The sequence below is a fragment of the Clinocottus analis genome, unplaced genomic scaffold, assembly GCF_023055335.1.
Source record: "Clinocottus analis isolate CAN_PGR_092001 unplaced genomic scaffold, fCliAna1.0.p SCAF_9, whole genome shotgun sequence".
NCBI lineage: Eukaryota > Metazoa > Chordata > Actinopteri > Perciformes > Cottidae > Clinocottus > Clinocottus analis.
In genome coordinates, this window is record NW_027176251.1 from 17527811 (window position 1) to 17539718 (window position 11908).

At 47.5% G+C, this 11908-nt stretch overlaps 1 protein-coding gene across 2 annotated transcripts in view; it reads left to right on the plus strand.

The window, feature by feature from the left end:
• Positions 1 to 10788, plus strand: part of zfpm2a (zinc finger protein, FOG family member 2a) — a 119598-nt gene extending 108810 nt beyond the window's left edge. For both annotated transcript variants that reach the window (XM_068569324.1, XM_068569325.1), the window contains exons 6-8: positions 6419 to 6625; positions 7281 to 7505; positions 7918 to 10788. In XM_068569324.1, coding sequence (XP_068425425.1) covers positions 6419 to 6625; positions 7281 to 7505; positions 7918 to 10466 — 2981 coding nt within the window. In that variant the 3' untranslated portion in view covers positions 10467 to 10788. The remainder of the gene's footprint in view (positions 1 to 6418; positions 6626 to 7280; positions 7506 to 7917) is intronic.
• The last annotated feature ends 1120 nt before the right edge of the window (positions 10789 to 11908 follow it).

Here is an 11908-nt window from a genome sequence, read left to right on the forward strand (position 1 = left end):
CATGTTGGAGGAACCACTGAGGCGCGTGGCGATGGCGCGCCGCTCTCGCAGGACAAACCGAGCTCACCGGCGCTGGCCCTCCGCCGTTCACCTGCTCCCACCGAGGCATGATGGGTAGAGGGGACACGGGCCACAGAACCGCAGCTGGAGGATGGGGTGGGGGGGCAACACAGCAGCGCCCTGTCACGATGGGGTCTTCTGGTCCCATTAGCAGGGCTCGGTCAGGACGGGGGCCCGACCAGCCTGCCGCCGCGGCGGGGGGCCCGCAGTAAACACATGTCGACCGGCCCCAGCCGGGACACAGGCAGCAACTACCCGCGGAGAGGGACGGCTAATGGAGTGCTCAGTGGGACGAACCTGTCCAAATAAAGAAGAAAGCGGCGTGGAGCGGAAGAGGAGCCAGTCAGAGTCGACTCCACTCTGCCATGGAACAAGGAGGAGCCGACTGTGTGTGTGGCAGCTAATGAGGGAGAGCAGCTTTGTACTGGGCTGTTATTGTCTCAGACTGACAGCGCAGAACCCACACGTGCTACCTGCCATATAGAGTACAAGTATGAATTATCCTTGATAGCCGTTTATTGTTGATAGAGGCGGGTAATTGTTTGGATAAAATGTCAAAAAATATGTTTAATATTTTTGAGTATCTTAAAATAGTTGGTTTAAAAAAATCACAGTAAAGCAGGTTATGTTTGGAGTTTTGACTCATCCTCTATTAAGATACATTTGTGTAAATTGAGAACATTGCATTGCACTCTAATTTAGCTGCTAATTCACATCTCGAGTTTTCTTTTTTCCTTCCCGCTCCCCCTCTCTCTCTCTCTATCAAAATGATTACAACACTATTACCAGCCAAACATCCTCCTGCCAGTGTCGTTCTCACTGTGTCGAACAAGCGTCTCCAGAGACTAGCCAGAGACTCCGTTCTTTTTCATTTCAAAGTGAAACGTTTATGACATATATTTTTTTTAAATATTATTATTTTTACATCAGCAAAACATTTGCTGAATCATTGCAGTATTCTGTGTCTACAAACAGTTTATGAATGTGTGCTGAATGACATTGTTCGCCGCTGTGCTGCTTTTAATGTCTTTGTTGCCTGTGAATGTATACCGTAGAGGGGAGGCGCGCACGCTCCCCTGAGAGGACTTTTTTTAATTTGTGGATTCTGACCCGCGTGCCATTCGCTTGAGGCCATCCATGAGCTCGCGGTTGCAGGCTATATCTGCAACAAAAAAAAAACACTTGATGCTAAAAATTTGTGTGGACAGAAGGCGGGTGAATCTGGAATTTGTTGTGTGTTTGTGTGTGTGTGTGGGGGGGGAGTCAGGGCTCTGTAAACACATATTTACCAAAATGTATTTACTCCTCTAGGACATAATGAATATGTAAAATATATATACATACACAAATACGTAAATAAAAACATTATGATATGCCATTACAGTCATGAATTTACAACAAAAACAAGATTATTAAACATGAAAATGGAAGAAAAAAATATGAATTTTAGTCCCATACTCAAGTTTACTCGACGCATCGAGTCAAGATCAAGTCTAAATGGAGTCAGAAGAATGCCTCTTTTTTTTCTTCGTTTTTATCCGAGTACATTTCACGAGAGGAAGATCTGTAGCACCTACCTGCGAGGATGCGCAGGCAGACTGGCGCCTACACGCTGCTCTGCCATGTCTGAGACGTCTCTGCATCATCACAGCGACACACAAACACAGCCACCGACGCTGCGGGTTGAGCATGAGAAGAGCGCCTCCTGGTGGCCGGTACACCACACGGGAAAGAGGAGGAAGGGAGGAGGAGGAGATAGAAGGTTGGGGGAGAGTCAATCTGTGTCAGTGCCTTGGTGAAATAATAGTAGAGTCAGCTAATTCTAGTTTAGTGTACCGTCAATAATAGTAAGCTTGTTTGACCCCGTGAATGATGTTCCCCGCTCGGGTCTAACTCAGCGTTTTCCTCTTTCTCTTGTCTCTCTCTCCCTCTCTGCTCGCTTATGAGGGATCGTGACAGCTATGAGTCACTCCAATGTGTGTGTGTTCAACCCTGATGTACCGGAAACGGTCCAAATATTTCCCTGGCATTCACCGAGGAGGCTTTGTTGAGCGCTCACCTGTCGCCTGCTGTCAAGGGGGCCGGATCTACATTGTTCCTCCGCGGTTCGCGATACAAACAAGACCCAAGGGAAAGTTGACCGGGGAGTGATGAAGCTCAGTTTGAAAAAAATACAAATAATATTAAAGACGCGGGTGTAACAACAGCGCCGACGCAGCTACTTGATATTCGCAGGTGCGAGGGAAGCTTGTTCCCATTTGACCGGGAGGAGTTTGGGGAGCTGATGTGAAGACAAGAGGAGTGGAGAGGTCTTTAATTACAACCCTCTGTGTGGCTCCAGGCGCCATAGCAGAACTTCGCAATTAAGACCAGCAGTTAGCGGGGAAGGGGGCCGATAGACAGAGACCAGAAGAATGATCAAACCAAGGGGAGAGAAGACAAAATAAAATAAAATCAGCATCAGTCTCGACAAAGGGAAATTAAAACTTTTGCTCCTTTTGAAATGTTGAAAGTGGCACCTTCTCTTCTGTTTCTTGAAGCGCACCGCGCGTGACCCCCCCGGATGCCAATGCCCCTGCCACTGTCAGTTTCCCCCAGAAGCCCCATTCAGCCCCTCCCAGTAATATGAGGCTGGTGCAGTGGGGACTGCACTCCGGCGCCGTAATGGCCTCTGCATGGGTAATGTGTTTGGACAGATGGGAGAGGCAAGTGCTGATGTGCTTAACTACGCATTTTACAGCTCAACTATTAAAGACTTGTGCTGTTTACACACCAACATTTTTGAATACCTGTCTTCAGGCCAGTTTAATTATCCGGGCCCCTTCTGTTATTTTTTATTTTTATTTATATTTTTTTGCCTGCTTTGTTGTCTCTCAGCTTTTTGCGCGAGGCGTGAGAGATTTGTTTGCGGGTTTCATTAAGATATGGTGGTCGGCAGCACGGTTGCAGGGAGCCAAAAAAAAACTGAAAAAATAAAAATAAAATTATTCCTGCTCAAGTATCTCACACTCTATTCTCCCTGCCTCTCCCCCCACATACATACACAGATACTGTACACATCCGTTTTCCTATAAAGTCATTTAAAGTGAGGAAATTAAAAAATGCCCTGTGATGCCTGCACTTTGAAATCTCTCAGGGCTTTAGGCGAAGGGGAGGCGACACCCCCACCCAGGCCCTGTGATTCATCCTGAGACATTTGATTAGTTTATAAGTGCTTATAGAAGGAAAAAAGGGGTCTGCATTATAATTTTTGTTTCATGAATTCCTTCATATGTTCATCTTCAACTGCGTGTTCAAATGAAGCGTTAATCAAAGGGGAGGAGAGGAGGAGAGGGCATTTAGCCAGCAGAGCCATAGTCTCAGGGCCTCAGTGAGCCGTGGATATGCTATTGAGAGACTGCAGGAAGCAGTGGTTTTTTAATTATCTGGACTACGTACAGGATGCCGTTTTTTGATTGTTTTAATGAGGCAGCTGGCCTATTGTCTCCCTTTAATTCCTCCATTGTTTTTAGAATATGTCATAGTTCTTTATTCTTTTATCAGGTGCTCTGCAGGAGGATTCAGACAATAGCCGTCGTTCCAACTGCATTGGCCACTGCACAAAGGCAGCTCACTGCAGACAGTTAGCAGGCAAACAAGTGCAAATCGAGAGCTGCACTTTTTCCCCTCCGGCCTTTTCCCCAGTTTCGCCACTTTTTTTGGGTCCTTTCGCTCCAACTCTTGACCTCTTTCCTGCCTCAACTCTTTCATCGCCATTGTTGTCGGTAGCTCACCTGCGTTTTTGTGATTTAAATCACCCGTCATGAATAGGGCTGGCAGAAAGGGAAAGAGCCACAACAAATCTTTCCTTTGAGCTCCTTTGTGGAGTATGAACTGTTTTCTCTGCCTTGCATTTCCGTGTGTGCACAATACATGTACTGTGACTACTTGGATTGCAGTTGATAGTGAGCAAACGTGCAGATGGTATGGCTGCACAAGCGCACATTTGCATTTCCAAGTTCCAGATTCCTAAATGCCTCACGTATGAAGCTACAATATCAAAATATATACACGTAATGCGCAGAATTGCAGTAAGAAATCTGTTCTATGATTCAGAATTCTGATGACAACCTACGGTGTAGGTTTGAACCATAATCCTGAAGCCGGAGCACATGTATCTTGCTAGCCCGTCTTGGTTGAGTGACTGTAACAAGTGCTGCCTCAGTGTTTTTGTGTGGCTCAGTAAAACTGGGACACGCAGTCCTAAAAACTCACTTCCAGCATTCCTCGCACACAACAGATGGATCCGCAGCACTCTTGGCTGAAGGGATGCAATCGGAGTGCATATTTTGCCATAAAAAAAAAAGAAAAGAAAAACGCAGTAAAAACATTTAATCGGCTTCATTTGGGCTGAGGGGAAGCGTGCAGCATCTTTGATTTGGATTGATCCAAAAAAACACTGATTTGTATCGGAGCGTCAGCGGGGGCCTAGTTCATAATTCTCTTTGTAAGCCGAGCGCGTGTGAACTAAGAGATCCATTCTGAGGCGAGAAACTTTTGTGGCTGCGACTGCGATACGTTCCCCCGCTATTGTCGCTGGCAGTTTTGTATCTACCTTGATGGTAACTTGGGCAGACAGTGGAGGGGAGTTTTGTTATTTTAATTAGGAGATAAAAATTCAAAGGGCCTCTCCAGGCAGTGTGTGGTATGACAGAATCAAAACGATGAAGTGGAGCGGCCTGAAGTGTGCGTCTCGTCACAGCAGATTGGCCGACAGATAGGCGCTGCTCTTTAAAGCGGCGCTGACATGCACACGCTGTCACACACACACATTCACTCACAGGAAGGAAGCCTGCACACAAATGGGACTTTGAAAGATAGCACATTTTAATACTATTTCACTCCTTTGACACGTTTGTGCTGGTCTAATTTCCAGCGCTTCACCGGTAGATAGGATGGGGCTGGGAAGGTTTTAATCAAAACAGCAATGTGAAATCTGAAATATTCAATTTGGAATTAAAATAATGGGGCAAATCCGCTACGAGAAACTGTGATTTACACATAAACCTTGCAGTAATGGTGTCGAGTTGGTGGCTGTGTTTTCATCCCCTATAGCTTTGTGTTGTTGTCATGCAGAAGCTGCACTGGGGCACCTTCGCTTCATCTACAAGGTGGTTTTGAACATGAGTAATCAGTGTTCCACGTGTGGGTGTGTGTGGCAGGAAGGGGAATCTTTTCTAGCACCACGCCTCCCCCCCTCCCCCCTTTCCTTCTGCCTTCTACACCTCTCTCCTCAGGACTCTCTTTATTCCACATCAGCCGGGGCTCAAAATCACATGTCCCCTCTCAGCCTGACACTCCGTCGCCATGTTTGCACATCTTTGAGAGCCAACAGCGGCGCTTTAATTAATTGTCCGGCTTTCCTCAGAAACAATGTCCTAATTCTGCCATTTAGCGGGAGCGTATCATGGTTTGTTGTTATCTCCCCGGCCAGATTTCTGTAAATAGTCACATTAAAAACTTTAATCTCTTCAATGGAAAATGAAGTGCAGCTGAAAAGCCTGTCATGTGCCGAGATAAATATTATCTAAGCTAAAACCTTCACTCTCCTCCCTGCTTCCTTCCTCCCGCACCCCCTACCACCCCTCCCCTCCCCCCTTCTCTGACTTAATGAATATGTTCAGAAGATTTCAGAGGAATGCTTAATCCCAAAACACAACAATCTAATAATATGAAGGACCTGTCTCAGTGTTCTGGCTGACAACAGCAACTGTAGGCTACAATCTACCCCGGCTGAGGTTTGCCTTGCTGCTGGAAAAGACGTTTGAGTGACAGTAAAAAGAAAGGAATTACCTATGAAAGGGTTCGTCCACCCGATTTTGCGTAAAACATATTTTCTCATTCACCTCTGCTTGTGTGATTTTGGCTTGATTTGAACAGGTTTTTAGATATCAGGCTACGAGATTTCCGCTGGCGCCGAACCATAGCATTGTCATTCAGGTGCCTTTCCACAAAGAGCATCTCTGTTTTCAATCCTATTGGCGAGTACCTTTTGCAGCTACACCAAAAATAGCCCTCATGAGTATGCAGAGTAATGTGTGGGCACTGATTTTGGAAATGTTTAAATATACATTTTTCCTAATGCTGTGAGGACCACAAACGCCATTCCAATGTTATGCAACCCGCCATTGAAACGCTGACTTGTAGAGATGATGTGTACGCCACCCAAGGCACACACGAGTACGAGTTCTTATATTACATAACATCCTGACATTCAAATCCGGAACAACTCATGTGTACAGGCAGCAACGCTTTTCTGTTTTTTTCTCCTCTCGCAGCAAGCATTTAAACGTCTCCTCCGTCTTTCTGCTTTGTGCAGGTGGCCAACTGTGGTGCACCACCACCAAAAACATGATGGAGGGCGAGGAGCTGGTGGCGTTCGCCGTGGACTTTGACTCACGTCTGCAGGCGGTGAACCACATGTCTCTGAGCGAGGGCATGTACCCAGCCAGGCTGCTGGACAGCATCCAGCTCCTGCCGCAGCAGGCCGCCATGGCGTCAATCCTGCCCACCGCCATCGTCAACAGTGAGTGTCCGTGCACCAAACAGGAGCACGAGGAGCTGGAACGAGACAGGCTTTTGTTCAGCCACGCGCAATCGCACATGCATGCTCTTGTTCTCTCTCCCCTCTTATGTGTGTGTGTGTGTCTCTCTTTCTCACACACACACACACAGTCCACAGCCTGCACTCAGTCACCTGCTTAACAAGGAGCGTCGTCTCCGCCGGGCGTAGATTAACCCAGATGAGTCTCCGCACTGGAGATAAGAGCCATCGACCTTCAAGTTTTGGGTTCACATAAACACACCGAGGCTCGCACGAACGTGTTAATTGCAAAATACTCGCCTCATGCAAATAGTGTGTTTGTTTACTTAGCGAGGGCTATCTGGGTTCAGCTCGACAGGGAGGCTTCTGTAAGCAGATGGTCCAGTGTTCTTGTTTGCCCTTGAGAAAGGGCACCAACCGAGTGGTAGCAACGCAGCGATATGCAGCAGCTGAGGATTTGGTGGAAAAGCCTTTTAACACAGGCTTTGAGAGTCCGAGCTGTAAAAGTGGAAAAGGAGGAAGAGCATATGTGTGTGTCGTGCATGCGTGCAAGCTCTTTATCTTTGTGCATGAATATGAAAGTACTGGATACATCCTGATATCGGGTCCCCTTTGTCCCCTTTCTGTGTCCCTCCAGAGGACATCTTCCCTTGCAAGGCCTGTGGAATCTGGTTTCGGAGCGAGAGGAACCTGCAGGCCCATTTGATGTACTACTGCAGCGGGCGGCAGAGGGAGCCAGAGGTGGTGGAGGAAAACGACAATGGCCCCCATCAGACGGCCAGCCTGTGCCCCTTCCCCCAGTGCAACAAGAGCTTCTCTGGAGCCAGGGCCCTGGAAATGCACTTGAGCACCTCGCACAGTGGTGAGAGACAGCAACGAGGACTCCAGAGTTTGTCCAAAAACTAGATTTTAAACACAACAGATTGTAAACGTTTTTTTTCCAATTTTTTTTATAAATACTTCACGGTTCTTGATGATGGCTACTCTCAATTAAGTGTTAAAAGAAAGGGGGTCTGAAAAGTGTTTTAGAAAAAGACACATGGACAGAGTTTTACACAGGTTTGGAAAAATGACAGTCGTTTCTTTAAAAAAATATATACATATTCTCCTGTCAGCTACCACAGTTGACAGTTTATCCTTGAGCAAAAAAAATATCTAGTGGAGGGGAATAAGCTTGGCATAATGCATGAGCGTTTGATGGTTTCTACAGTTAACTCTAAAGGAGAAGTGGGAGGCGAGATTCTGAGCATTTCTCCCTTTTATCTCCTTCACAGGTGTCAAAATGGAAGAGAGCCTCCCTCCTGGCACCAGCTTGAAATGCACAATCTGTAACTACACGGCAGATTCTCTTATTACATTCCAGCATCACATCATGTCTCACCTGTCACAGGCGGCCTTCAGATGCAATCACTGCCATATCAGCTTCCAGAGCCACAGGGAACTCTTACAGCATCAGGACTTACATGGGCACGGCAGCAAACTTCACAGGGAAGGCGACGGCACCGAGCATTCCCCCAGGGGGCCCGAGGAAAGCCTCCAGCAGCAGCAGCAGCAGCAGCAGGCCCGCGCTGAGCTGGCCAACAGGAAGGATGCTCTGCTGGGAAGTCCCAAAGGGACCCTCAACAAGGAGACCAGCACAGACGGAGAGGCTGACAAGGCTGAGAAGAAGCCCATGCTGTCTGTTCAGAAGGGAGAGGCCCACCCAGGCAGCAAAGCCAGTTTTTCTTACACTAGGATCAAGTCTGAGCCCTCCAGCCCCCGGCTGGCCTCCTCCCCTGTGCAGCATAACATGCCTACATTTCCCATGGGCCCCTTCTTGTCTCAGTTTGCTTTTTCCCAAGACATTTCAGTAGTCCCGCAGGCTTCTGAGATTCTGGCTAAAATGTCAGAGCTCGTTCACCGGAGGCTGCGCCACGGAGGGAACAGCTACCCCCCTGTCATCTACAGTCCTCTTATGCCCAAAGGGGCCACCTGTTTCGAATGCAATATCACCTTCAGCAACCTGGACAACTATTTGGTCCACAAAAAGCACTACTGTAACAGCCGCTGGCAACACATGGCAAAGTCCCCGGACTTCTCCGCCCTCTCGGATAAGGTTCCAGAGGCGGTGAGCCCCAACAGTGGTCACAGTTCTGTTAGCATGTTGACTAGCTGCCACCCTACAGAGGCCGACAACCACATCATGCAGTCTGCCTGTCTGAACTCCAATGTGTTGGACATGATCAACGCTGGGACCAAAGGGCCCGATAAGGATCTAGCCGGACAGGCGAAGAAGGTCTCTACCCCGACTGGGGCTGAGGAGAGGCTGAACGGCAAGCAGTTGGAGGGAAAAAGCCCCAGTACGGGTTTGGTGGAAAGTGACAATGACCCAAACAAGACAACCTGCGAGGCGTGCAATATCACCTTCAGTCGTCACGAGACTTTCATGGTCCACAAGCAGTACTACTGTGCCACGCGTCATGACCCGCCCATGAAACGCATGTCCAGCAACAAGGTACCCTCCATGCAGAGAACCATAAGGGCCCGGAAGCGCAGGAAGATGTATGAGATGTGTCTCCCCGACCAGGACCATCAGAGGAACCCTATGGGTCAGCCAGGTTTCCTCGGAGTTCCTCCTATGAACCCTTGTACATCCCAGGAAGCTGTAGAGAGCCTAGCAGACCGCTTCCACCCGCGCTGTGACATCTTCCCCGGTATGGTACCCAAACACCTGGAGGCCTCCTTGACTGTCACTAAACCTATCCTGGCACCAAAATGCAATACAGTGGAGCAGCAGGAGCTGGACGCACCCATTGATCTCAGCAAAAAGTGTTCGCCCGTCTCCGACAAGACATGTAGCTCCCCTAAAAGACTGTTGGACTATCACGAATGTGCCGTGTGCAAGATAAGTTTTAACAAGGTGGAGAACTACCTGGCGCACAAACAGAACTTTTGCCCTGCAACAGCCGCGGCCGCTGCTGCCGCCGCCGCTCAACAACAGCAGCAACAACACAATGAGACTGGCAGCCTGGAGCCGTCCATGTTCCCAGATGTGAAGAGCGAAGGCAATAACAACCCTGATGATGTCTACGATAAGAGCCCGGGTAAATGTGAGAAGAATGGCAACGGGAAGGGGATGATGCAGAATGGAGGCTTGTTCCCCCCTCACTTGGGGACCGTGCCGGGACTCAAACCTTTTGCTGAGCCCCAGCTCATACCATCAAAAGACGAGAACAAGAGTATGTTTCTGCCCCACTGCCTTTATCCCGGAGCAATAAAGAAAGTGAAAGGTCCCGAGCAACTATCGCCGTATTTTGGGATAAAGCCAACCGATTATGTGACTGGGGGACCAGTGATGCAGGGAGAGGCCAGCGAGCAGGAGCAGAGCGTTAACGGGGGAGGAGGCACAGGAGGAGGAGAGACAGGAGCAACCAGAGAGCAGGCCCAACAGCCTGCTGCTAATGGCTGCCCCCATCCTGGCAAAGAGCCCCTTCCCCTACTCCCCAAAAACCGGGGCATGGTCATCGTCAACGGGGGGCACAAGCCCGAGGAGCGTTCGGGCACAGCTCCACCGCAGCAGGAGAATCAGCCCCAGCCAGACGGCCAAGCTCCCAATCCGTCACCTACGTGGGCCGGCGAGAACCAGGCCGACTCCAACGAGAACATGTCGCCTTCCTCCAAGTCTCCGAGCGAGGAGGCGCCGCCCACAGCCAACAAAGGCGTGAACGGCTCTGGAAGTGGCAAGTACTGCCGCCTCTGTGATATCCAGTTCAACAACCTGTCAAACTTTATTACCCATAAGAAGTTTTACTGTTCATCACATGCTGCAGAGCATGTAAAATAAGTTGAGAAGAAGACAACGCGCTCTTCTTTTTCTCCCTCCCACACCTTTTTTCCCCCCACCCAACTTTTCCCCCCTTTATTCCTCCTTTGTTTTGGTACACTGTTGTGTCTGGAATAGTGCATCACGCAGTGCTAAACGCTGCTTGTGGACAATCAAGAGAAGCTTCTTCTTTCATCGTTTTAAGACTTTAAAATGCAAAACCATTGGTTAAAAAAAAGAAAAAAAAAGAGAAGAAAAATGAATCAAGAATAATATTGGTGCCACTTTCACATTAATTTATTTTACAATCAGTATTGATAGGAGTAGTGATCTTAATTTAAAATTCAAAATGAAATTTATATCAGAGTTGTTTGTAATGTTATTGTATAGTCATTCTTGTGTAGCACACATATTGTTTACACTGTAGTGTAGGCTCAATGAAACATAGACAATACAAAAATGAGATGCATTTTAGACACAAAAATAGCTACTGAGGCACTTGTGTATTCTTATTTGCTGTACCAGTTTCTGTACATGCCCAAATGTCACTTGCAGATTGCTACTAATGACTTGTTTGCCTTAAAGAAATCACCGTTTGGGGGTGATAACCAGGCACAACCCTGCATCTCACATTTTGGCATATACACATGGCTTTGCATACATATGTGGCTGTTTGTCCCTGTCTCTTTTCTTCAACTCAGATGTGGATGTTTTCATGAGGATGGCAGCATTCTTGTATAGTACTCGTATTTCTGTTTGATGATACACTTTGGTCTCCCTTTTTGAAATTTTGCTCTCAATGCAATACTTTGTAAATGAGGGAACATTACTGAAACGCAGTATTATGAAATGGGGGACTGTGCATATAATTATTTGTAACCCCCAAAGGGAAGAAAAAAAAAAAAGACGTTGTACAAGAATTACGTTTATTGCTGGTGAACAAGATGGGTGGGAGGTCAGTGGGGATACTGATGTAAAATGATCATTCCAATGTCCTGATTATGGGAGAAAATGTTTCTTAAAACGTTGTTGCTATGCATGTATATGGATGGAATTAAATTCCAGATCTGTTGGAAATTTTTATTTTGATGTGGTGTCATAATTAAACTTAAATCCTCAGGATAAACCAATGCTGTCGGCTCTTTCTTTCATCAAAACAATCCACGCTTGTCACACTAGTGACGTCAGTGCAGATTTACAAAAACACAGCTTTGCAGGCCAGACTCATCTGTTTACTGATTAAAAGTCCGAAGATGGAGGTCTACAACTGTGATGTAACTCAATTATATGCAAGTAACAAATGACTGAAGCTGACGCATGCATGAGAGAGAGAGAGAGAGAGAGAGAGAGAGAGAGAGAGAGAGAGAGAGAGAGAGAGAGAGAGAGAGAGAGAGAGAGAGAGAGAGAGAGAGAGAGAGAGACAGAGACAGAGACAGAGAGAGAATAACTCACTGTATGTTCCC